The sequence below is a fragment of the Mirounga leonina genome, unplaced genomic scaffold (genome assembly GCF_011800145.1).
Source record: "Mirounga leonina isolate KUSES-001 unplaced genomic scaffold, KU_Mleo_1.0 Mir_197, whole genome shotgun sequence".
Classification (NCBI taxonomy): domain Eukaryota; kingdom Metazoa; phylum Chordata; class Mammalia; order Carnivora; family Phocidae; genus Mirounga; species Mirounga leonina.
The window spans coordinates 5,881,818-5,909,631 of record NW_023270494.1 but is presented as its reverse complement, the minus strand read 5'-3'; the positions used below and the strand labels follow the sequence as shown (position 1 = coordinate 5,909,631).

Genomic DNA, 27,814 nt, shown 5'->3' with positions numbered 1-27,814 from the left:
GGGTCCTGAGACTGAGCCCCACAGCGGGCTCTGTGCTGGGTGTGGAGTATTATTATGTCCTACTATTAACATGCAAAATCAACATGCTTTGTTAATTCTCTGGGAAGATAGAGTAAAAGGTATGACACCTATCCCAAGGATCTCAATTTTAAAAACATAAAATAAAATAAAAACATTATTTGAAATAAGCAGATGGGTCTGACTCCTGGAAGACCAGTAGAGTCCAACTTACGGATGTGGTTTCATTTCTATGTAATTCTTGGGAATGAAGCCATCTTTCCCATTGAGTTCTGCCTTGTACCAGTTCTGATCACATTCTTCATTCAAAACCTAAAGAGAATTAAGACAAGGGGGGGAAAAATCAAATCATTTCCATTTCACACTCTTAAAAAGGCAGCCACTAAGACAATTATGTTGCCATTTTCGTTTGTTTGTAAAAGGCATTATCTGAAGTATGATCAGTTACATGGATGCAAGACTTCACGTGACTTCAAACAACCAGCACATCAACTCTTACAGTTAAAATTAAAAAGTAAAAGAAATGGTCTCGGAAAACCAGGGTCTGACCCCTGAACATCTAGCACTAACCCATCAGTAGGAAAGCAGACAGGAGCATGGCAGGTGAAATGAACAGTCTGGGCGAGGAGATTTGGGAAAACAGCAAGCACTGATGCTGGAGAATGAAGGGACTAAATAAGCCTGCTCTCCAGAAGAGAGCTTCTAGACTTCTCCAGAGCTTCTCTGGCCCATCTTCAGGATCACAGGGATCCAGTCCCGGGTCGGCCACCGAACAGGTGTGTTAGGCTGCTGCTTGCATGCACCATCTGTCCATGTGTCCTCATACACAAAACATATTTTAATGAAAAAGCACGGCAAGTCCTACTCTACTCACCCTCAAGGCCACAATGTGTTTGAGTTAGGGAATGCTGGAAGCACAACCACTAGCCCAATTCAGGGGGAAGATACAGAGACCATAAAACTGTAACACTGCATTCTCCAGACTGAAAACATTCTCTACAAACGTGACACGACTACCCAAGGTTATGAGCTAGTGGATCACACACAGATTTACAGATCCCAGACTGCTCCTCGTTACAGGAATGGGCTAGGCCAGGATGCCACAGAGCAGTACAAGGAGCAAAACAGGTTTGGTAGAAAAGCCACCTCTGAATTCTAGATTTCTAACAAAAGGCAAAGGGCAGAAGGCAGGGCGCCTGGGTGGCTCAGATGGTTAGGCGTCTGCCTTCGGCTCAGGTCATGATCCCAGGGTCCTGGGATCGAGTCCCGCATTGGGCTCTCTGCTCCTTGGGAGCCTGCTTCTCCCTCTGCCTCTCTCTCTCTGTCTCTCATGAATAAATAAATAAAATCTAAAAATAAAAAATAAAAAGAGAAAAAAAAAAGGGCAGAAGGCATTTTATTATTTTTATTTTTTATTATTTCGGGAGGGGAGGGGCAGAGGGAGAAGGGAAGATAGAGAATTTTAAGTAGGCTCCAGGTCCAGTGCAGAGCCCAATGAGGGGCTCGATCTCACAACCCTGAGATCATGACCTGAGCTGAAATCAAGAGTCGGGATGCTCAACCAACTGAGCCACCCAGGTGCCCCGGGCAGAGGCATTTTAAAAATTGGTGATTTAAGAGAGGAAATAGAAATATGAGCCCAGGGGTGCCTGGGTGGCTCAGTCGTTAAGCGTCCACCTTCAGCTCAGGTCATGATCCCGGGGTCCTGGGATCGAGCCCTGCATCGGGCTCCCCACTCTGCAGAAAGCCTGCTTCTCCCTCTCCCACTCCCCCTGCTTGTGATCCCTCTCTCGCAGTGTCTCTCTCTGTCAAATAAATAAATAAAATGTTAAAAAAAAGAAAAAGAAAAAGAAATATGGGCCCAACTCCAAAATGCTGAACACAAGGAAGTGGAGACGGACCAGCACAGTTGGCAGTTAATCTATACTATGCAACAAAGTTCTGCAAGAAAGCTGGTAAAAAAATTTTTTTTAAAGTTTATTTATTTTTTTTTAGTAACCTCTACACCCAACATGGGGCTTGAACTCATGACCGAAAGATCAAGAATCACATGTTCTTCTCACTTAGCCAGCCAGGCGCCCCCAGGAAAGTTGGTAAAATTCTTTACAAAATGATTTATTCAAGATGCTGAATAAGGCTGTACTCATTACCAAATCAGAACTTGGACTGTTTCATCAGAGTGCATGTCGTGTAGGTACTGACGGTCCCTGACTTGCAATGGTTCAACTTATGACTCTTTGACTTTATGATGGTATAAAAGTAATAGGCATTCAGTAGAAACTGTACTTCAAATTTTGAATTTTGATAGTTCCCTGGGCTAGCAATACACTGTCCTATTCTCTCTCATGATGTCGGGCAGCTGAAGCTCCCAGTCAGCCACGTAATCGTGTGGGTCCATAACTAATGCACTGACTGCCATCCTGCCCCCACACAGCCACTCTGGTTTTCACTTAAAGTACAGTATGCAATAAATTGTGTGAGACAGTCTATACTTTATTTATGAAATAGGCTTTGTGTAAAGATGATTTTGCCTAAGTGGAGGTTACTTTAAGTGTCCTGAGAACATTTAAGGTAGACTAGGTTAAGCTATGGTGTTTCATAGGTTAGGGGTATATTAAAGGCATTTTCTTTTTTTTTTTTTTAAGATTTTATTTATTTGCTTATTTGGGGGGTAAGGGAGAGGCAGAGAATCCCAAGCAGACTCCATGCTCCAATGTGGGGGCCTGATCCCACAATTCCGAGATCATAGCCCAAGCTGAAACCAAGAGTTGGACACTCAACCGACTGAGCCACCCAGGCACTCTTAAATGCATTTTCGGATTGTGATGGTCTTAAGTTGAAAATGGTTCACATTGGCTAAAGTGGCAAATCCCGCAAGAGCTAATAAATGTGAATAGAGAGCTCTGGGGGGGAAAAAAAGCTACGGGTAAATCCCAGCAGCCTCAGCAATGAAAACTTTTCATTAGTTTTTCCCTTTAAAAAAAAAATCATTATATTTTATTAACTCCTGTAATGATACAACCAATATATGTATCACCTGAGATGCACTGACCTCAGAAGGGAGCCCATTGCTGTACAGTGTCACAGAAGACTCAACAGCATGAGAGCAAAGGAGAGATTTTAAAAGTTGCTTAAGGACAGTACTCTCTTATCTACCAAAAAGAAGGGCTTAGGGGTGGCTCAGTCGTCAAGCGTCTGCCTTCGGCTCAGGTCGTGATCCCAGGGGCCTGGGATCGAGCCCCGCATCGGGCTCTCTGCTCGGCAGGAAGCCTGCTTCTCCCTCTCCCACTCCCCCTGCTTGTGTTTCCTCTCTTGCTGTGTCTCTCTTTGTCAAATAAATAAATCTTAAAAAAATAAATAAATAAAAAAGAAGGGCTTAAAGAAAAATGTGGCCTAGTAATCACCTAAAGCATTATCTTATCACAACAACAATAATGAACCTGTAGGCCTACGAAGAGTTTTTCAAAATGTCTTTAAAATTCCTGAAATGGTGCGTTGTATATCTTACTCTAAAGATTTCTTGGAAGACAGAGTAGAGTCAGTCTCAGGCCCATCTGGGCACCAAAACAGAGTTAAGGTAACCACTTGGAAAAGACCAATTTTAATTTGTGACCTATAACCTTGCAGAAAAGAACTGTTATTGCATGCTAGTTCATAGAGCTGCACATTCTTATCACCTTAATAAGATAGAAGCAAACCCCCTAAAAATGCTCCCCCTAGTAATTCATGGGGCAACTCGCAGATTTGGCACCAATTCAGAACTATGGTTTTCTGCAGAACAAAAGTGTTACTAGGTGATTACTATGCTTTTCTCCCTAGGAAGACAGGAAAATATGGAATTAATGCACTTAGTTTATTTTTAATGTATGTGAATAATTAAAATGTTGGTTCTCTGGAATATTCTAGTATCTAGAATATCACTTTACCAGAAAGTCAAAATTTGCTGTGCATGCCTCTAAACTTCTTTACTCTAGAACTTAAGAACACTGGTTCTGGGGCACCTGGGTGGCTCAGTTGGTTGGGCGACTGCCTTCGGCTTGGGTCATGATCCTGGAGTCCCGGGATCGAGTCCCGCATTGGGCTCCCTGCTCGGCAGGGAGTCTGCTTCTCCCTCTGGCCCTCCTCCCTCTCATGCTCTCTCACTCTCATTCTCTCTCTCAAATAAGTAAATAAAATCTTAAAAAAAAAAAAAAAAAAAAGAACACTGGTTCTGCTGGAGGCAAAGCACAGGAGAGTGCGTCCCTGCCAGCCTGGGCCACCCTGGGAGTCAGGGACCAGGTCTTCCGACCTAGTGGCTCCACTCACATCGGCATGACACGCAAGCCCTGCAGCTGGGACGACTTAGCAGATATTTACAAATTAAGTTTTATTCAAACGTCTAAATGCTTAAAACAGCAAAGGACACAAATTAACCTAAGTGAGTCCAAAGTGGAGCAGAGAAGGGGACCAGAACCATGTGTGGATGAGTCTGCACCTACAGAGACGGTGTTCAACTTCCTACGGACTGACGTGAATACTCACGTCCATTACACATAATTTAAAAAGCCTCGTCAGAGTTCTGAGAATGAGGACACGCCCCCATCTCCATTCCCCAAGATGGAAAGCACGCTCACTCACTCATTTCATTCCCCCCCGGAACGAATAGGTGGTGGCGTTCAACAACCAAATTTTCATTGAGTCCTGAAAATCTCAGGAAATGTTTTTTGGTTTTACCCCACAGCTGCAGGTTCTATCCGAACCTTCACATTCCCTCAAATTAGGATTTTGTAGCCACACAAAACACTCTAGTTTAACAGAAGCAAACTGATCAAGAGATGAGATTATGAAAGGAGGAAGTGACAAGTTTCAATGACTTTTTTTCTTCTTGCAAAAAGACTGAAAATAATGTCAGAACTCAAATCAGGAAGAGACCTACAAATGAGGAATGATGTGAAGTTTATACAGGACATTTAAAACTATTCCAGTCAATGGAGGGGGACAATGGGGGCTTTCAGGGTGTCACTAATGTTGTATTTCTTGACTGCATGCTGGCTACCTGGGTATGTTCAGTTTATGAGAATTCACTGAACTGGGTACTCAGGATCTGTGAACTTTTCTATATGTATATCATACTTCAACTAAGGGGCGCCTGGCTGGCTCAGTCGGTGGAGCGTGCCAACTCTTGATCTGAAGTTGTGTGTTCCAGTCCCATGTTGGGTGTAGCGATTACTTAAAAATAAAATCTTAAAAAAAGTTAGAAATGGGGTGCCTGGGTGGCTCAGTTGTTGGGTGTCTGCCTTAGGCTCAGGTCATGATCCCAGGGTCCTGGGATCGAGCCCCGCATCGGCTCCCTGATCCGCAGGAGGCCTGCTTCTCCCTCTCCCACTCCCCGACTGCTGTGTTCCCTCTCTGGTTGTGTGTCTCTGTCAAATAAGTAAGTAAAATCTTAAAAAAAATAAAAAATAAAGAAATAAAATCTTTAAAAAAGTTAGAAATATTTCAGTCAAGAGAACATAGTAATATTCTGGTCCAGTTCACACATAAGAAAATCACACCAGGGCCTCCTCATACATCTTGGGTACAAACTTCACACCCCAAAAAATACATAGGAAAGCAGAAAACAACACGGTAAGACTCCAGAAACCCCCAGAATGATAGCTTACCATAACTATTCTATGGAAAAAAAATTTCCAGAAATAAAACTTTCTTTAACCTTGTGATTCTCCTATTCTAATATTATGTGATTTTGATAACAGTATTCACTGCTGCCCTCACGCCCAGTCTGAGACTATTCTTAAAGCAATGTAAATTTCCATTTATACCAATACGAAGTTCAAAGCTTTCCAGTTAAGAAAAAAAAAAAAAAGGTCAAAGATTTAGGTCTCAGGCCCCTTAGATCTGGATTCAAGGGGCTGAACACATGAGTTCAAATTCCAATCTTACCAGTGAACTCTGTGACCTTGGACAAATGACTGTTGTCTAAATTCTGGTTTCCCCACCTAGAAAGTGGTGGTAATACCTACACCTCCCAGGGTTACTGAGGTGACTGAGTAAGAGAACGTGATAAGCAGTGTAGCAATCAGTACAGAGCTACATTCCAGCTGTCTTAGTGGACAAATTTACTTCACAACATTTACTCTGCCTTACACATGTGCAGTATTAGATCTAACAAAAAGTGGCAATCCTGGGAGGACTAAATAGTACCTTCACTAAATCTGGTATCTTTAATGTAATGCTGTTCATGGGCACCAACGGCATACATATTAAGAGGACTGGGATTCTTGTTTTATTCTGAAAACACACCAGTAGGAGACTCTGGCTTCAAGAAAGATTTTGTTTTTTTAAAGATTTTATTTATTTATTTGACAGAGACACAGCGAGACAGGGAACACAAGCAGGGGGAGTGGGAGAGGGAGAAGCAGGCTTCCCGCCGAGCAGGGAGCCCGATGCGGGACTCAATCCCAGGACCCCGGGACCAGGACCTGAGCTGAAGGCAGACGCTAAACGACTGAGCCGCCCAGGCGCCCCTCAAGAAAGATTTTAAATGCACAGTTCGAGGATCACAATAGCTAATTCCTTTCCCTGTCTCTTCTACACAGATACTGGGAGATAAGAACTGTACTTAATTTTCTACACAAATTATGGAAAAAGGTATTTTTTTTTTTTTAAGATTTTATTTATTTGTCAGAGAGAGAGAGAGAGACAGCACAAGCAGAGGGAGAAGCAGGCTCCCTGCTGAGGGACCCAGGCATCCCCAAAAAGGTTATCTTTTAGGAAAATGGCAGATAAGTATTTTGTTTATAAATTGCTAGTTTGTTTAGATTGTACTGTGAATTACGGGGCTATTCTCTTGTAATGAACATATTCAGTTATCTGTAAATAAACAATCAAAAGAAATCATGATTTTTTTTTTTAAGAGCAGGGGTGGGGGTAAGGAACAGAGGGAGAGGGAGGGCAAGAATCCCAAGCAGGTTCCGTGCCCGGTGCAGAGCCTGACACAGGGCTTGATCTCACAACCCCGAGATCATGACATGAACCAAAATCAAGAGTGGTCGTCGTTTAACCCACTGAGCCACCCAGGCGCCCCAGAAATCATGATTTTTAAAAAATAAGTATGGGGGTGCTGGGTGCCTCAGCTGGTTAAGCATCTACTTCAGCGCAGGTCATGATCCTGGGGTCCTGGGATCCAATGCTCAGCAGGGAGTCTGTTTCTCCCTCTCTCCCTCTCCCTCCTTGTGCTCTCTCTCTCAAATAAAAACAAAACAAAACAAAACAAAAAAAACAAAACAAGAGGGGCAGTGGGTGGCTCAGTCAGTTAAGCAGCTCCCTGTTCAGCAGGGAGTCTGCTTGTCCCTCTCCCTTTGCTCCTCCCCCCTTGGCTCAGGCTCTTTCTCACTCACTCACTCTCTCAAATAAATAAATAAAATCTTAATAAAATAAGAAATGTCAACTGGGATGTTGGTATAAAAAATAAATAAAAATAAAAATAAGTATGCAGTACAGTTATGGAGCAGTGCGCCAATCCAAAATTTTATCAATTTGTAAAGCGCTTGTGTAAGGGCACTCACATGTAAAAGACAGGAACAATGATGTATTTAGGCTCCTACACAAACCACCCCCCCTCAAATGCCACTTATATGAGGTCCCTGCATTAAAGAAATTCAACATAAGCCAGTGAGCTTCTCCTGCTCTTCAAGGTCAATCAATCCCACAGTAACGATAATGAAATACTGCCATGACCTGTAGACAGATTAAGAATCTGGTGATCCTACCATATTAATTGCAAGTTCTTAAAAAAAAAAAAAAGGGAGAACGCACACTTTTTAAAGTCTTAAACCCCTAAAAAAATGTGACAGGGCCCTGGCTAGGGTAACTGCACTGGGACAGCCGTTTAAAAATCCACTGTCTTCAGCTGCCTGTTACATATTTTATTGGTAACTATGAGAATGCTCCTCCACTTTAGACTCCCTGAGCATGGATTACTGACTCGGTCTCAGACTGCACTGATTCACTGCTGACACTTTAGATAAGTGCTTTACAATCACCACCTCCGTCTGTCACAGGTTTTGCTCAAAGTGAGAAACATCTTGGTTGTGCGGCTTGCTCTACTGTGTGCCAAATCATGAAAAACACCCACACTGTAGACAAGCTATTCTGATTTTAACGATGAGATGCCCAACTTAAAGGCAGTTTAATAATTGAGGTTCCTGGTCCCACAGAAACCTTCAATTGTTTACCCAAGCACACAAACAGCACAATTCTCAAAGTTCACGCCGCCTGGCTAAGTCTCCAGGCTGAAGGACTACAGCTCAGTCAAGACACTTGACAGGCAGTCGGCCCTTAGACACCAGAACACTGAGAAGAAATGAAATGCATTTATGAGGTTTTAAAACTCTCCCAATTTTAGATTTATGAATTTGTGTGTGAATATCAAATTATACTGTTTCATTAAATGGTTTAAAGTGGGACACCTGGCTGGCTCAGTCAGTAGCGCATGCGACTCTTGATCTCAGGGTGGTGAGTTCAAGCCCCACGTTGGGTGTACAGCTTACTTAAAATAGTAAGTGGTTTAAAGAAAGTCTTCATTAAAAAAAGTATTCACGTAACATCAAAACAAGGGGGTACTTTACCTTATGGTGATGACCTCTCTCAGTGAAAGTATAACATTTGTGCCATGAAATGCTTTTTTAGCTCCCCTTTGAAAGGAGTCTTTCCAGAAGATTCATTTCTTTGGGGATCGAAGAGTCTGAAATCCTTGACTTATGTTGTTTTCAGAGAGGATTTCATTTATCAAAGTAAAGAAATCCAACAGGCACTGTTAGTGAAGTCTACCTTCTGACCACTAGTGAAACATGGTGAAAGGGCTAGGTTTTGCCCTTTAAACAAGTAGGCTCCACACCCAGTGTGGGGCTCGAACTCAAGACCCCAAGATCAAGAGTCATTTGCTGTACCAACTGAGCCAGCGAGGTACTCACCCCCCGCCCCTTTAAACAATTTTAAAAGGAAAAGAAAGAAAAAGAGAGAACAAGGCAAGGAGGGGAAAAAAAAAAAACCTCTCAAACTCCCAAATTTTTCACTGGTAAAAATCACTTATTACTTTTATACTGCCATCTGAATATGAACCATCTGCACCCCAGAAACAGTATTTTCTTCCCTGTTGCTCAAGCTACACTTCTGTTCTCTCCCTGAGCAGCTGCTATCAACGGGGATCAGTCTGAAAGGGAACAGCAACAAGTCAGCAGGCCGAGGGGCACCAAATGCCCAAGCATTAAGGCTGAACTGGTTTTACCTCAATCTACTTAATGCCCCAAATCAGTTCAAACAGCACTGGTTTTCTCTTTAGAAAGTACTGAATAGCCTCTTACAGACCCAAACTGTCCTTAGTCTGGAGTTCCAGTTTTTATAGTTCGGCCAGCACCTACTTATCTATCTTCTCACCAGCTAGTTCTCTAAATGAACCCTTCAGTTCAGTCAAGCAAGTCAACTCACCAACTTCTAAACACACTAGACTTCCAAGTTTTCCCTCTGGTTGGATTGTCCTTTTCCTTATCTATTTGGTAAGCTCTCAAGATTCAGTTCGGGGCAGGGCGCCTGGGTGGCTCAGTCGTTAAGCGTCTGCCTTCGGCTCAGGTCAGGATCCCAGGGTCCTGGGATCGAGCCCCACATCGGGCTCCCTGCTCGGTGGGAAGCCTGCTTCTCCCTCTCCCACTCCCCCTGCTTGTGTTCCTGCTCTCGCTATGTCTCTCTCTGTCAAATAAATAAGTAAAATCTTAAAAAAAAAAAAAAAAAGATTCCGTTCAGGGCTTACAAACCATCTTGGTCAGCTTTTCTGTTTCACTTTTATAATATTTAATGGAGGATCATGGTCAAGAGTAACAATCCCTCAGGACATCTTGTCTACCACTATACTTCGTACTGTGTACTACTGGTGTGCTATGGTCCTCTCCTAAATTAAACTGCAAACACTGTGAGGCTGGCTCCATGCCCAATTCTCATCTGTGGTCCCCACAGTTCTTAGAATGATATCTAGCATATTTTGAGGAATTGACTTGTATATGGGGGCCGTGTTCAAAGTAACGCATACTGTATCCCAGAGCTAGCTGGGTCCAAGAACAACGGCAGGAGCAGCACAGATTACACACCACCATCAGACTCCTTGATGAAAAACAGTAGCCTCTTCAACAGACCTTAGTGAAAGACGGACCGTCGTCAAAAGTTTGTTTCCCCAAGGAAGGAGAGGCAAGGTAAAGTAACAGAATTAGGCAGTCAGTCTTGCTATAACATGAGCACCACTGCCCAAAGACTTCCATGTGGAGGATCTCAAAACGGGGTGTGCTAAATCCTTTCCACAAGACTACCTGCTTTTACTTTCCCCAAGATAAAAAGATACAAGGTGGGGAAAAGGGGATGGACAGGTAGGTAAGGGAAATTTCAGTATGAAATGGATAAAAGCAGGTGATGACTTGGGTGGATGAGGGAGAGAGGAGGGATAGCTCCTACCCTATCCATACTAATGGGCAGCAGGGGAGCACATCCTGGAAAGTGGAGATGCTTGGTTCAGTCTGCAAGTTTGACTTCTGACTGATTTTTACAGGGTATTATTTTATAGCTAAAAATTTTCCAGCAAAATTTTTACAAAAGACAGCCTGGAAGGGGCTCCTGACTTTGGCTCAGGTCATGATCTTGGGGTCCTGGGACTGAGCCTTTGCATCAAGCTCCACACTCAGCGGGGAGTCTGTTTCTCCCTCTCCCATTGCCCTTCCCCCCAGCTTCTCTCTCTCTCAGGTAAATAAATAAAATCTAAAAGACAGCCTGGAAGACCTTGGAATTTTCTTATTCTTTTAAATGATTTTTAAAAAAAGATTTTATTTATTTGAGAGAGAGAACATGAGTGGTGGTGGTGCGGGAGGAGCAGAGGGACAAGCAGACTCTGCACTGAACGCAGAGACCATGCAGAGGCCGATGAGGGGCTCAATCTTGAGACCATGACTTGGGCTGAAACCAGGAGTGGGACGTTCAACCAACTGGCCCCTAGATCTTGGGACTTTTCTATTCTTCCACTGAATGGCAGCTAGGTTGATGTAGACAGAAAAATGATTAGACACACACACACACACTGATTATATTAAAAGCTGAGGACCACTAGCGCATTTGTTTTTAAATGTAAGACTTCCTTTATAATATTTATACGTGTAAAAAGATGAACAATTAAGAAGGCCAATCAAATTACAGATATTCCTCTTTCTCTGAGAAACAGTTAAGTAACTCAAAAACCAAATCAGATACTTTCATCAACCTCTAAAGGTTCAGCTGTCATTAAGAAAAGCTGCTCAGGACATTTTAACAAAACAGGAAGGTAGTTCACACTTACGTGATATTACTCCACCCAGATAAATCTGGAGGCAGTGAAACCTAAATGCACAGGCAATACCCCAAAATAAACTCTTTCTACCAAAGGGGTACCAAGAGTTTCCATTCAAAATAACTGTCTTTTGTGTTTTGTGACTCATGGAAGACATTACATTGGTGTAGCTGATTGCTCAAACAGAAGCGTAAAATGCTCTCAGAATGTCAGAATTATTACTGCAGGGGGTTGGGAGAGATGAGGGAGGGGAAGAGACAGAGATATCAGGGAGTTTCAAGAGAGAAAATTCGGTGCGTTTGCAAAATTCAGCAATCATACGATGGCTTGTACCAGGCAAGTACTATGTCACCAGAGTGCCAAGCCTTGAGCTATGTGATCTGAGGATACAATGGCTACACCTCCCAAGGAGCTTAGAGTTTAGTAAATTGCTAGGTGCAACACAGGGAGATGGATGCCAGGAGAGGAGATAATAATGGGTACTATGATAAGTATCAACTCAACAGAACATATCTGGGTTCCAAACACTGAAGAGAAAAAGACCTGAGTCCAGGACACGGGGGGGACACAGGAACACTTCCTGGATAAAGTGTGAACTAGGTTACACTCTTTGTCTGCATCTTTAGCTCTGCTCAGCCCATGCAGAACTGTGAGGGGAAGGAACATGGCACACTTCCCGACTTGCTATCAAACAAATGCTGGATGGGTTATTCTCTTGGCCATACTTGGCTGCCATTAACTAAATGACTGGTTAAGCTTCTTTAAGTTGAAAAGTAAAACTTTACTAACAGTATCAGAATTTCCCAAATGGAAGTGACCAAAATAATCTCTCACTTTAACAATATATATTTATAAAACATACTGTCTTTGCCATACTGTTTACTGACAACAGAAGGCTTTCAATCTTGGGTCAATTTCTACAACCCTCTCCTCCAAGAACCAAACAAAATAAAGAACAAGGAGAGGCCAGAGCACAGGAGTTACTATTTTCTAAGGATGGGAAACCCTGCTCCCATTTACCAATTCCACCCTCTGAGACCTATTTACTTCCTGCTACTTCACCATAATAAATACAACAGGAGACAGGAACTCCCAACAACAACCCCCCCCCCCGTCCAAAAAATTCAAGACAGTAGAGTTTATTAAATTTCACTTAAGGTCTTATTGATTCAAGATGGGAACCCGAGTCTATTGATTTATAGTCGTTCTGTGACCCGAGAGCCACCTAAGAGAACCTAACTGAAAGAAAAAACCAAAAACAACAAAACCTCACCACACCAGAAAACCAAGGATCTAGGATCTAGGCCTCTGAAAAACTCAAGCCCAGAGGTCCTTACACCTAGGATGTTAACATTGAGAACTAAAAAAGCTAGTTACAATGTGTTTCCACTTCCCATGCAGTGAATCTAGCTCCAAATTAGGACAGTCTGCGATCACAAGAGAGAGGTACTGGATAGAGTGGTAAGTCCCCACTTCCTATTCCCACAGTGGAGGCGAGTGCAGGCAGTCAGGCAGGTAATTACAATACTAAGGTGAAAGTGTGGATTATCGTTAAGTATAGCGTGAGGGAACACAAAACACGGGACCTAACCTAGTCTAGGGCTAGGGAGTCAGGCAGAGAGTGACCTCTGAGGGGAGATCCAGAGGGTCTCCTGTGGATGCTGTGGGCAGAAGGTTATCGTGTACATATGGGGGAATGAAAAGTGGAGGCTAAGGATGACAATCAGAAGGCACGGAAGAGTGACACCCAGGTGTACATTTTCCACACGTTCTGCTGGCTGCACTGCACAAGTACAAGGAACACACACTATAGCTGTGGGCACCGATGACAGGGTTTGCACGGGGAGGGGCAGTGCAGGAGAGGGAAGGATTCACATTCAAGACCTTTTTGGACGTGGAATCCAAACTGCTTGGTAATGAGATGTGGCTCACTGGTGTCTCTCCTCGCCACTGGTTTTTTTCTGGAAAGCATTAAAAAAAACCTATGCCCTACTGGGCAACTTTCTCTCTTTTAAGGCCACCATGAATAAAAAGAATAATTTTAAAAGGCAGATGGTACCCCTGTGCCTCTCCAGATCTAGCTCACACCCTACTCTGTCCTGTGTGGACCCCATCAACAGGCTCCTTTACAGGATCTCTTGCTCTGGATGCTCTCCAGTTCGGGGGTTTCTGTGGACAATCCTGGATCTTCAACTGTTGGTCTCAGCCCTCCTGACACAGTCCTTTTCTCCCCCAGGTTCTGGTAACTCCCCCTACTTCCTTTGCCTCGCTCTTCTTCAGGCCTCAAGATGGAAACCTGGTTCCTAGCTCTGGGCACTGCACCATCCCCTGTGGTTTTTCAGAGAAGCCCTGCCTACACCTTGTAAAGAGTCTCATTACTAAAGTCTCCTCAAATTAGCTAATTTAAGTGTGTCATGTATTTCCTACCAGGACCCTGACTGAAATGACTCTCAAAATCAGTTGTTATCTATCCTTTGGAACTCATTTAGACATTTCATGATATAAAGTGACATTTCTTATGGGGCAAGGAGAATGCAAGAAGTATCTGAATTCTACCAACTACTTGGGAGAAGAAAATTATAAAAGGGCCTTGCTTTATGAGGTCCACCTTTTTTTTTTTTTTTAAGATTTTATTTATTTATTTGACAGAGAGGGACAGAGCAAGAGAGGGAACACAAGCAGGGGGAATGGGAAAAGGAGAAGCAGACTTCCTGCAGAGCAGTGAGCCTGATGCGGGGCTCAATCCCAGGACCCTGGGATCATGACTCAAGGCGAAGGCAGATGCTTAACGAGTGAGCCACCCAGGCACCCCGAGGTCCACCATTCTTAAGCAGCCATACGATTCTGTCTTGTTTATTATTCAAACAGTTCCAGGGAGCTGAGAAAGGGAGTGAAGGTATGAAAATCTAGAGCCCGTCATCTGGTCATTACTAGATGGTCATAATAATTGATAGTAGCTCTCCTCTTTGCCTTGCACTTTAGTGTTTACATGTCCGTTACACTGAAAATGTGATGCTAGGAAGCTACATTGGGAATAAGAAAGAAAAAAGACATGGCCCTTGCCCTCAGGAGCACTTATGAGCTAAGGGAGCTGTCTACATAAGTCATGAGGGAATGAGTTAAACGTGGAATAAGGGAAATTGCTGATTGTGAGCTGAATATGGAAGCCACGGCTATTGGTTTCCAAATCAGCTGCATAGCTGATGTAGACAATTCAGTTCCTGTCTGGGAACTATAAAAGGGGCAACTTCAAAGAGTCCAGGAATAGAGCAAGAACCTAAAGGTAGAGCAACTCAGTATGTCAGAGGATACAGTGAGCAAACGGAGCTTCCCTTTTATGTTTGAACTGGGGGTCAATCAAAGAGGGAGCCACTGCTGTTTATCACACTTCACCTGCGACCCTCTGCCAGGCTACAAGATGCCCTCCTGTGACGAAGCTGTCATGTGTTCAACTAGACACTGGACAGCTGGCTGCGGCTCCGTCAAGCAGAGTCACCTCTTACAGGCAACCACTCCGGCGATGCCACCGCACTGCAGGGAAATACTGCCTAACAGATAAAGCGGCTACTCTCTCCGCTGCCTCCTCCACTCGGCGGAAGTGCCGCCAGAAGCCGAACAGTCCAAAAGCCCAGCAAGCTTCAGGGACAGGACTTCATGTGGGCATTCTGGAATAACCAGATCAAGTGGCCCATTCCAAGTCTTCTGTTTCTATCACTCAGATACTTGACAGCCTGGCCTTCATCTCCCCTCCTTTCGGATGATCATGTTGGCAAAGATGAAAACAAGTTAATACTCAGTGATAGTGGTGGGATGGTACTGGTGGGACTCGAAAAAGGTACATGGTTTTATGACAAGGAATTTGGCCATACATATTCAAGATGTGAATTTTCATACGTATTAACCCAGTAATGCCATTCTTAGGGCTATCCTAACAAAATAATCAAAGATGTATATGAAGGTTCGGGGAGAAGACAGGAATGCAGCGGGTGCCCATTTTGAGTTAGACACTGGCCAAGGATACAATAAAGAATAAGATCCTTACTTGCAAGGAGCTGACAGTGGGGGAGGCAAGGGAATTAGAACTTCAGGTAGGGTAAATTATATGCTGAAAAGTTCAGGGTGCATATCTTAGAGGGACCTAATCTAACCCTGTGCAGAGATGGGTGTCAAGGAAAGCGCACCTGGGCAGTAACACTTGAACCGAAACCTAAGTATGAAGACACAAGTAAGAGGACAGAGATTCTAAGCAGAGGGAAGAGTATGAGCAGAGGTTCCTGGTGAACCTCTGAATCCCAGGGACGATGTCCAAAGCGGAGGTGCTGGAGGCCAAGGAGAGAGAACTGGGCAGGCCTTCGGAGAGTAGAATGAGGATTCTGGGAGAACAGGCACTGAATCTGCTCTGAGATGATGAGTCTGGCTTTCATGGGGACCAAGCGGCAGCAGGAAGACCAGTTGGTTAAGAAGCTACTGTAGCAAGTCAGGCAGGAGGAGATGGAAATTTAGACTAGGGTAGGGGGATTTTGGTGGTTCTGAAAAGCTCTAAAATAAACATTTAAACACCCATACACATTATTTTAAGAATCTAAATTTACTCCTCCACCTTGCAAAATCCCCCAACAGGGAACAAAGTACAGTAGAGGGTGAGACAGAAAACTTTGTGCCATATCATGGGCTTCTCACGGTGACATAATTTATTTTTAAAAAATATTTTATGTATTTATTTGTCAGAGAGAGAAAGTGGCAGGCGGAGGGAGAAGCAGGTTCCCCACCGAGCAGGGAGCCCGATGTGGGACTCGATCCCAGGACCCTGGGATCATGACCTGAGCTGAAGGCTTAACCAACTAAGCCACCCAGGCGTCCCTCACGGTAACATAATTTAAAAGCTGGATAAAGTTTAAGTATTTTCCACCATAAAAAAAAATCTATAAAAGGGGAAAGGGGATAATCCCTCAGTTATCTGAGAACACAGGTGATATTTTAATTGCTATACAATTAAAAATAGCTAGACAAAACTGACGTTACTTCCTCAGACAACAATTCAAACGGATAATGTGCAAACTTAGAATCCATGAAAATATTCAATTTTTTTTTTTAAAGATTTTATTTGACAGAGAGAGAGCAGGAGAGCACAGGCAGGGGGAGCGGGAGAGGGAGAAGCAGGCTCCTCTCTGAGCAAGGAGCTGGATGTGGGACTCGATCCCAGGACCTTGGGATCATGACCCGAGCCGAGGCAGATACCCAACCGACTGAGCCATCCAGGTGTCCCAAAATATTCAATTTTAACTAGTGTACCCTGACACATGTTTATTCACTTATTAAAGTTTCTCTACTTCCAAAAGTGACATGAGGAAAATGGACACAAGAGCCCAGGACAGGACAACTTGTTCTCAGCACCTCTAGCAGAACTGAAGAGAAATACTGCGGCCGCTAACAGGCAGGCTAAACTGACTACCCCTCCCTTTACCGGGGGAGAGCAGGCCTCCCTCTCCAGTGATTACCCAGCTCTGGGGCTTCCTCAGGCAGCTGCACAGCCAGAAAGAGCAGGTTCGAGGGAGGGCTGGGGGTGGGGCTGCCAGGGAACAGCCACACGGCTGCTCGGGACCGTCAGAGATGACAAGCCCAGCCTTGCTCGCCTGTTCCTTTTCTCTCTCTGTAAGCACCTACACACTGTTCCATGTGGAAAATCAGCACTTTCGTCCCACGGAAATGTCACAACCTGCAGAGCAGAGGGACTCAGAAGACTAAATAACAGGATGTATTAATGCGAATGATAGGTTTGTGTCAGACCCTCAATTCCAGACTACAAGAACAACTAACTTCCTGGTTGCAGGTGGCATTTAAAGTGGGAAACTTGGGTGCCACCCCAACCCCACCCCCGATTCTGGGGCAGCCACAGAACCAAGTGAGTACAGAACTAATCCATGCTGCCTGGAAATGCAAGAGGGAAGCAGGCATACAGGATTCCTTCCCTCCCTTGCCTGCAATATCGAGTAGTTTCCCCAAAAGATCAGACATACTGCGAACAGCTAAGGTATGACTACTCTTTGCAGCTACTATTTGCAGCTATTGTTAGGCCTTTATAACCCCCCTCCGTGCAGTAAAAGGGTTTTAATGTCATGAATGGCTGAGCACAATAGACCTATAATGACGAAGCTATCAAATCTGAACGGACTAGAACCAAAATGATTTCTACAGTTGTATCTTCATGGTCAAGATCACAGTTTGCACCTCTGGGAGAAAAAGTTAAGCTAGTTTAAAAAATTACAGTTCCTTTATTGGATGGCCTTCTGCGTTTTCCTTGAGTTCTAATGGCCTTAAAACAAATTTTTTTTCTGGCTTCTTCATTTCACTTTTAAGCTATTGCAAGTTTTCAAGGATGATATAAAATATCTGGACTACCCATTCCCCTCTTCAATAGGTCTATCATTCTGGGGTTTTCCTCCAATACCTTCCTCAGCTGCATGTCCTGATTCCTAGATTTCATGCCTTCCTCATTCTTGGTTTTTACTGTGGTGCACCCTTAAGTAATCTCACAAGAAAAGGTGCTTGGAAAGCAAACGTTTTGAGTCCTAGCAGGTCTGAAAATGCCTTGATTCTATGTTTATACCTGAATGCTAGTCTGACTAGGTGCAGAACTCCACAGAATTCTAGGCTGAACAGCATTTCCCCTCAGAATGTGGATGACATTGTTTTCTGGTATTTGGAGCTGTTCATGCAAAGTTTATTGGCAGTCTGATTATCAGTTCTTTATAGAGACTTCTTTTTTCTAGATGCTTTTAGAACCTTTTTTTTTTTAAGATTTTATTTATTTGACAGAGAGACACAGCGAGAGAGGGAACACAATGGGGGGGTGGGAGAGGGAGAAGCAGGCTCCCTGCTGAGTAGGGAGGCCGATGTGGGACTCGATCCCAGGACTCTGGTATCATGACCTGAGCCGAAGGCAGACGCTTAAAGACTGAGCCACCCAGGTGCCCCAGAACCTTTTCTTTTTTATTGCCATTTTGAAATTTCACAATAACATATCTAAGCATGGATCTGTTTTTACTCATTATGCTGGGGACCTGGTGGGTGGGCCCTTCCAACCTGAAAATGCACATCCATCAGCTACGAGAAGTTCTTTCTTTTTTAAAAATGTGATCGTCTTTCCTTCCATTTACACTGTTCTCTTTCTGAAACTTTAAATGTTTGTCAGTTATTAGTCCTAATGAAAGCCCACAAGTGGGCTGGCTCTCACCACATTCATTCTCCCAGCTGACTCTTCACACCTCTCCCCATCTCCTTAAGTCTTTTTTTTTTTTTTAAGATTTTTTAAAATTTATTTATTTGAGACAGAGAGAATGAGAGAGAGAGAGCACATGAGAGGGGGGAGGGTCAGAGGCAGAAGCAGGCTCCCTGCCGAGCAGGGAGCCCGATGCGGGACTCGATCCAGGGACTCCAGGATCATGACCTGAGCCGAAGGCAGTCGCTTAACCAACTGAGCCACCCAGGTGCCCCTCCATCTCCTTAAGTCTTAACAGCTCCTCCGCTACCCTTCCCAGATGAGCTTGCTTCCTCCCTCACTGACAAAACAGAAGCAAACAGAAGACATCTTAAACAACTCCTGCCACATCTATACAACTTCTTGTGCCCATATCCTTACCTTCTCCGTCCTATTCCTCTTGCCCATGCTGGCATCAAGGAAAAATCTACTACTGTGCTACATCTCTTCTTGCCCGCTCCAGGACATTCATCCAGTAATATTCCTTTCTTTCTCCTGCACCATCAATTTTTTCTGTCTCAACTGAATCTTTGCTATCAATAATTAAAAATGCTGTTCTTTCTCCCATCTTTGGGACTGGGGCAGCAGCAGAGTTCTTTTGATTCCACTGCCTCCTATCTTTCCTTCCCTTTACATCATGACTCCTCAGAATAGTTGTCCATATTCCCAATTCCTTTTCTCCTGTTCCCTCTCTCACCCCCAACGTTAGATTATGAAAGTTTTCAAATGTTGGAGAAAGTTAAAAAAAAATTTACAGCAAACACCCATTTATCCACTACCTAAATGATTAACAATATGTGCTTCATCAGGGGTGCCCGGGTGGCTCAGTCTGTTAAGCAACTGCCTTCTGCTCAGGTCATGATCCCAGGGTCCTGGGATCGAACCCCGCATTAGGCTCCCTGCTTAGCGGGAAGCCTGCTTCTCCCTCTCCCACAGCCCTTGCTTGTGTTCCCTCTCTTGGTGTCTCTCTGTCAAATAAATAAATAAATGAATAAATCTTTAAAAAAAAAAAAATACGTGCTTCGTCACATATGGATCCATCAAATACATGCTTCCATGATTTTGTTTTCTGATGCATCTCCAAGCTGAAAACATCAGTGCACTTTCTCCTGAATACCTTGGCATACAATTACTAACTGCATTTAAGTATGGTTTGCAGTGCTTTCTTTTGGTGTAAAATTTATAGAACCACTTCCACCCCCCAGCGAGTTTTCTCCCTGGGCCCACCCTTCTCTCGGAACCCACTCCCAAGCATGCGTTTGCTCTTGCCACTGCACTAGAACTACCCCGAGAGGTCACTCATGATCTCCTATTGCTGAATCAAAAGGTCAGTTCCCTGTCCTTCTCTGACTTGGCTTATGAGCAGCACATCACAGAGGTGATCATTTCCTTCACCTCAAGACACTTCCTTGGCTGCCAGGACACAACGCTTCCTAGGTTTTCTTCCTATCTAACTGGTTCAATGTCAGTTTTTTCCCCCCCGTTAACTTTTTTTTTTTAAGATTTTATTTATTTGACACAGAGCGAGAGTGAGAAAGGGAACATAAGCAGGGGGAGTGGGAGAGGGAGAAGCAGGCCCCCGCTAAGCAGGACCCAGGACCCCGAGATCATGAGCTGAGCTGAAGGCAGTCACATAACTGCGCCACCCAGGCACTCCTCCTCATTAACTTTTAAATGTTAAAAGTGCCCTTGGGGCAGCTGGGTGGCTCAGTTGGCTAAGTGTCCGACTCTTGATTTTGGCTCAGGTCATGATCTCAAGGTCGTGAGATCAAGCCCCGTGTTGGGCTTTGGGCTCTGTGCTCAGTGTAGAGTCTGCTTGGGATTCTCTCAAATAAATAAATGTTAAAGTGCCCCAAGGGCTCCATTCCCTGAACCTACTTTCTTCTCCATCTGCATTCACACTGCCTTAATTTTCTCATCCTGTCTCATGGCTTTTATATATCCCAAATCACAACATTCAGTCCACTTCTACTGCTGACACTCTATAGTCCAAGCTGCCATTATGTCTGCTTGGTTATAATTTTTTTTTTCTTTTTTAAGATTTTATTTATTTATTTGAGACAGAGAGAATGAGAGAGAGAGAGCACATGAGAGGGGGGAGGGTCAGAGGGAGAAGCAGGCTCCCAAGGAGCAGGGAGCCCAATGCGGGACTTGATCCAGGGACTCCAGGATCATGACCTGAGCCGAAAGCAGTCGCTCAACCAACTGAGCCACCCAGGCACCCTGTCTGCTTGGTTATTAAAGTGACTTCCTAACCGGTCCCATGCCTTTCATTTTGCCCCCTTTCAGAATGTTCTCAATTCTGCAATCCAGAATAACATCATTAAAATGTAAACCAGCTCAGTCACGGTGGAGGTATCCAAGCAAACAAGACAACTAAAGGTAATGTGGTATCCTGGAAGGGACCCAGGAACAGAAAAAGGACATTAGGGAAAAACTAAAGGAAATCTGAATAAAATATGGACTCTAGTTAAGAATAACGTATCAATGGTTCACTAATTGTAAAAAACGAAAAAAACAAAAACCCCAACATACTAACATCAGATATTAATTATAGAGGAAACTTGGTGTAAGGTATGCTCAAACTTTTTGTACAACGTTTCTGTAAATCTAAAGCTGTTCTGAAAATACCCTTAAAAAAAAAAAAAAAAAAGCTAGACTGCCATTCTACTTAAAATCCTTCAATGGTTTCCCATTCCTCTAATGTATGGTACTCCTTGGTTGTGTGTTCACGTTTTAAACTGAGGCAATACAAAAGCCTTAACCGGAAGCGGGTAAGGCCTGGCAAACAAAAGCACTCTGCTTTAGAGTGAGTGAGCAGGGGCTGAGCTGCAGGTGTCTTCAGGAAGAGGAACTGAATACCATTTCCAATGCCACAAGATTTTTTGAGACAACTTAGAAAAAGTGATATTGTCTCTTATTCTCCATGACAATTCTAGCTGTTGATAAATCCTCTCATCATACTGTGGCCTCCCTTTAAATTAAGGATCCTGTTTACTGTTCTTTGTATGTTGTACTGAACACTCAACAAACATTGAAAGGGAATGGGGAATGAGTGTGCCCATAGATGAACAAATTGGGATTAAAAAATAGCAACAAATCACCCACAATGTAGGAGACACTTGGTCAAGTATGTTAGAGCTTTAAAATTCTAATCAAAATGTTACATTTAAGGACTTCTTTCATAACAATGTAGGTAAAATATAATTTGGAATCATTCATCTTAATAGGCCTTATGACCAAATTTTTATTTTTGTTATTATTTTTAAAGATTTTCTTTAGTTGAGACAGAGGAAAAGCACAGGAGTGGGGGGAGGGGCAGAGGGAGAAGCAGACTCCCCGCTGAGCAGGGAGCCAGATGAAGGATTCAGGACTTGCTTCCCAGACCCCGAGATCATGACCTGAACGGAAGGCAGATGTTAACCAGCTGAGCCACCCAGGTGCCCCCTCCTCTTTTTTATGGCCAAATTTTTAGTTTAAATACTTACTTATAAAAGCTATTTTCTCCCTCTAAACTTATCTATGTGGGCAGTGAATCTAATAAGTAACTGCAGTGAGAGGCTGGAGAAGGTCAGTTCCAGAGAGCTCACACGGAACTAGCACAGCAAACACTGCCAGTCACTGGGTGTGGGAGCCCAGACTCCCAGACTGGGGCGCAGTGACACAGCTCCTCTGCATCAGGCCCCCACCGGACCCTCCAGCCTTCGTGGCTGTCACCTCCTGCCCTGAGCTCCACGTTCCAACAATACTAAAGCTACTGCAAGTGGCTTCCCAACTGCCAAGATGTTTTAGGATTTTCAGACTTGGTATATGCTGTTTCCTCTACTTAAAAATGGCAAATTCAAGACTCAAGCATCACTTCCTCTTTGCTACCACTGGCCTTTGAATTATCTCATCATACTTGTCTCAATAGATTTTAATGATCTGTCTTCTCTACGAGATCGAGCTACTTGTGGGCAGGAGCCTCATCTATTAATCTTGGTATCCTCAACGGCATTTGGTAAGGGTCTGACAGTTTGATTTGTCTTGCAAAGAGAAACAGTGTACTACAGGAATATTCTAGTTCCTTCTCTCTTAAAAGAAATGATAAACTATCTCCCAAGTGTAAATGAGGAAATGTGATTATTACATAATGAATTTTTATGGCTGGTTTTCTTTTTACTCATAATAAGCAAATGTTTCAATAGCTTAAGTCTCAAAAATATGGTTTCAACAGACTGCAGCCATTTAGAGTATGTCTCTCTCTCTCTCTCACCCCCTCTCCACCTACCCACCCACTTCTTAAAAGATAATTCTGGACAGCAGGGACTGGTTTTGTATGTGTTTGGAATAATTCCTGGTAATTGTAAGCCCTTCGCACACAAAAATCAAAGGACCAGATGGGCTTTTAGGAGATTTTCCAATCCATTTTCCTATTATAAAGCCTAGTAAATGAAGTCACAAATATGGACAAAGTAATTATCCTATTTTAGAAGGCTTCCTCAGAACTATCCTTAGGAATCCACGCAAGTGTAATCACTACCAATGCAATCTAGGTCTCACTCAGCATCAGCACGCACACAACCACCACCTGTACCATGTGCGTCTGCACCGTAAGGAATGATGGGACACTGAAGAAAGGTGTAGAGGAGCGAAAAGAACAGACCTAGTGGCATCCATGCTGTCCCTCCCTCTGAATCTTGCTCCAGTCCCCCGGCTTGTCTGGGCCTCACACGAATCCCTCATACACTAAGAATCCTGGGCTGGAGCTCTACGATACTAGCTGTAGCTGCTTTTGTTTTTTGGTTTTTTTTTTTACTTTTTTACAGTACATTGTGTGTCTGTTATATAACCTTTATATGTATATTAAAAATGACCCTTCCCAGAGAGGGTATTTTTATTTTGCAGATGAACTAAGTAGGGCTCAAAGACTTCCATTAAATGCCTTGGCCACAAACACAGTTAATACAAAATGTAACCACAGTCTCTCTTGTTCTAAGAGACATTTGCTAGTCTGCCTCCTGGAAAGGGGGGAAAAAACCCCCAAAACTACAGAGTGGCAAAGATACAAGTAAGTGTTTTTCCTTCAGGCAGTGTAAGGACAGAAAAATAGGTCAAGATGGTCTACTATACCATGAAAAAGGATAGGGAAATCCTAAGAAAAATGGGCCCAAACACTTGGCTCTTTTAAAATGTCATTATAAATTCTATCATTTCTTTTTTTTTTTTTAAAGATTTTATTTATTTATTTGAGAGAGAGAGAATGAGAGACAGAGAGCATGAGAGGGAGGAGGGTCAGAGGGAGCAGCAGACTCCCTGCCAAGCCTGATGCGGGACTCAATCCCGGGACTCCAGGATCATGACCTGAGCCGAAGGCAGTCGCTTAACCAACTGAGCCACCCAGGCGCCCAAATTCTATCATTTCTTTATCAATCACCTAATATATCAGGAAATACCATCGTACTAATCTCATTAATTTATTTGCAAAATACCAGGTATCTTGAATGAAGATATGAGGCTAATACTCCCAACAGTGTGAGGAGCCACCCTCAGTATCGTGGTTGGGAGGAGGGCAGGGTTGGCATGCAGGACAATGAACTCCCCACGAAATTAGGACAAAAAAAATTCCCAATTTAGTAGTTTTTAACATCCCTGAAAACAACATGATTTCAAGAGCAAAATACATTATACTCATTAAATGTCTGTTGTTAACTGAGCCAATTTCACTCCTATAGATCATTAATATTATAAGTTATAATGTAAATATTTTAGGATTCATGTCTTCCACCCCTGGTATTTTTTTTTTTTCAGCTTATTTTCTTTTTCTTTTTTTTAAGATTTTATTTATTTATTTGAGTGAGAGAGAGAAAGAGCACAAGAGGGGGAGTGGGAGAGGGAGAAGCAGACTCCCTGCCCAGCAGGGAGCCTGATGCGGGACTCGATCCCGGGACTCCAGGATCATGACCTGAGCCGAAGGCAGTTGCTTAAGCAACTGAGCCACCCAGGCGCCCTTATTTTCTCATGTTTAAACCAACCTCAAAATTCCCTGATGTAGGGGGAACTATATATTTTTTGAATCATTACATATACAGTGTTAGAATCACATAAATCCTAAAAGTACCCATAAACATTCTGAAAACACTTCAGATTATTGAAGTGTTATTACTTTATCACCCTTAGACCAGTTTTAGAGATGAGAAAAATGAAGAAGGTGCATTGGGGGTGCTTGGGTGGCTCAGCTGGTTAAACATCTGACTTGATTTCAGCTCAGGTCATGATCTCAGGGTTGTGGGATCAAGGCCCTGCTGCGCTAAGTGTTGAGTCTGCCTGAGGGTTCTCAGGCCTCTCCCGCCTCTCCTCCCATGAGCTTTCTCAAATAAAGGTGCACTAACACCCTCAGATAGACACAAGACTCAGAACATGACAGGCACTTGAATGAGGTAGCCCAGCGTTCTTCAGCCTTAAAAAAAAAAAAAAAAAAATCACCACCTCTCCCAATGAAATTTTGATACCACAGATATACTGTATACCTATTTATGCACTATATGCATAAAAAGAGTAAGGTTTCTTTTCACCCTCCAACCACCAAATTTCACCCCCTACGGGGGAGAAATCATCCTTGTTGAAAATGCAAGATCCAGCTCATTTCCTCCATAAATTACTCAGAACGCACACATGTCTGCAAGTATCAGCAATCTGGGGGCCAGCAGATATTTTTTAAATGTTGATTTTTTTTTAACCAATAAGCAATACATACAGGTACTGAATACTTCTTACTGTATCTCTGTTCTTAGTATTTTAAGTTGCTGGATGTAGAATAAGAAAAACAAATAAAACTTCTATCTATTGTAAAGTTTATCCTCTGGCCCCATTAGGGGCATGGGCTTTGCCTTGCCTTTAAAAATTCTACATACTCCCACCCCCAGTATCATGCTTTTGCATTCAAAATCCAGCCAGCCTGTCTCTGTTCCTGTGTGGGTACATAAGTACAATGGTGTGTGGGCCAAACTTCAAAAGGGCAGAACAGCCCCCCACCTCCAGCCAAGATCACCCAATTACTAATGCTGACAGATACAGACAGCTAAATAAAGTACTACACTTGAAAGCTAAAGGCTTTCTCATCTTGGGAGTACAGAAAGGAAGAATAGTGAGTCTAGAGGATAGACAGAAAAACAGATTTAAAACTGTTTGTTCCAGTTAGGTAATTGAAGGAAGAAACAAATGAAAATAAAGGTGTCCAGCTGAGGGTCTATTCTGGACACCACACTTCATAATTGATGCCTGTCACAAAGTATGTGTGTCTTATTTGTTTGGGGGGTGGGGGGGAAGAGTCTTTTCCATCAACCACATAGATTTCAAGAATCAAGACATACTCTTTTTTTTAAAAGATTTTATTTATTTATTTGACAGAGAGAGAGACAGCGAGAGAGGGAACACAAGCGGGGGAGTGGAGGAGGGAGAAGCAGGCTTCCTGCAGAGCAGGGAGCCCAATGCGGGGCTCGATCCCAGGACCCTGGGATCATGACCTGAGCCGAGGCAGATGCTTAAGGACTGAGCCACCCAGGCGCCCCAAGACATACTCTCTTAAAGGTTTTGAACATCTAAATTTTCTTCTTTGGTCAACCTACATCCCACTACACACCTACTGATAAGTAACTGCTAGGTCTTGCACTTCTCAACCTCCAAAATCAGCTCCAGGGAGTCGACTACTATCATTTCCCCTCAGAGTAGCTAGCACCTTCTGCTTCTAAGCTTTCTCTTTGGAACATCTCTTCCACTTTGGAAAACCACGTGGGTTGGGTAGAAGACAGTGACAGGTATTTTGTTTGATCATTTATCTCAGGAATCCAAAAGTACAAAATGCAAAGGATGCTAGATCTTCAAAATGCTTTACACTGAGTCTCATTCTTAAGAAATCACAGCTCTGAATTTTTGTTAAGCTTGTTCTAGGAGCAAATCAGCTAAAGGACAGAAGACACAACTGACCTGGTGCGTGTACCAGAAAGTCAACACTATGACCGAAGATACTGCCGCTGCAGTTTCACAAGGGCCTCTTTCAGGTTCAGGCTTCCCTGGCCGGAGTGCTTCCCCGGCCCCGCTCCTGCCAGCTCCTCTTCAGATGTCTGACGTTCCTTGCTTCTCTTCGTGGTACTGTTCTAACCTTCCAGTTTCATTCTAGAAAAACCTCACCTCTGCGCAAACTCCGACGGGGTGCTGCCATTCTACTTGGATATGAGCAAATCTCTCTTGTCTAAACCAACCTATTTAACTAATAAATCTCTTTTCTTGCATGTCTCACCAGCATCTCAAGCTTAATCAACCACATGGAGCTCAGGATGTTCCAAAAAAATATTCTATCTCCCGTATTACCTGTCCTGGTGAATAGCACCCAGTCACCAACTGCCTTTAATCAGACTTCTTTCTGACCTCCCCCCAAGTCCAGCTCTCCTGTCATTTCAGTAGTTGTCCTCTTCAGTCGAAACGGCCACAATCTCTACAGAGTGCAATGTCCTCAATGAGTTCCTTCTTCACCACTCTACTACAACAATTGCTTTCTTTTTTAAAAGATTTATTTTATTTATTGTGGAGAGAGAGCGAGCGCACGCACGAGGTGGGGGTGTGGGGAGGGACGGAGAGAGAATACCAGGCTCTGCGGAGCCCGACACAGGGCTCAGTCTCACAACCCTGAGACCATGACCTGAGCCGAAACCAAGAGTTGGAACAAACCAACTGCACCACCCAGGCATCCCAACAATTTCTTTCTTAAAATGCAACTCTGAGGTTATTTCCATGCTTAACATCCTCCAATTACTTCCTACTCTTAGAAGAATCAAGTTCAACATGAACTCCCAAATTAAACAGTTTCTGTCTACCTCTCCAACTACCTCTGCCATTTCCCCACAAAGACCCTGCACTGTGACTGCAGCAGAATCCCCTGCGGTTCCCCCACCTTCCGTGTGATTTCATCTCTGCTCTCTGCCTGCAATGCCCTCACCTCCATATTTATTCTCCTCGTCTAATCTCACTCTTCAAATGTAGCTGAATGGCCCATCATCTGGGAAGTCCATCATCACCACTCTCCTCTCTAGGTCTGTACCCTGTACACATCTCCACTAATGAAACGAAACTAACTGCACCATAAAGCATATATTCCTACATCCTGCAGAGGCCAGTCTTTGGTTTCATCACACACCTATAGACAGGAGACACTCATCTGA

The 27,814-nt window shown here is 43.5% G+C and overlaps 1 protein-coding gene across 1 annotated transcript in view; it reads right to left on the bottom strand.

Annotated features, from left to right (window-relative positions):
* Positions 1–27,814, bottom strand: part of GRB2 (growth factor receptor bound protein 2) — a 75,290-nt gene that overhangs the window by 12,115 nt on the left and 35,361 nt on the right. The window contains exon 3 of the mRNA XM_035026042.1: positions 233–330. Within this exon, the coding sequence (XP_034881933.1) occupies positions 233–330 (98 nt within the window). The remainder of the gene's footprint in view (positions 1–232; positions 331–27,814) is intronic.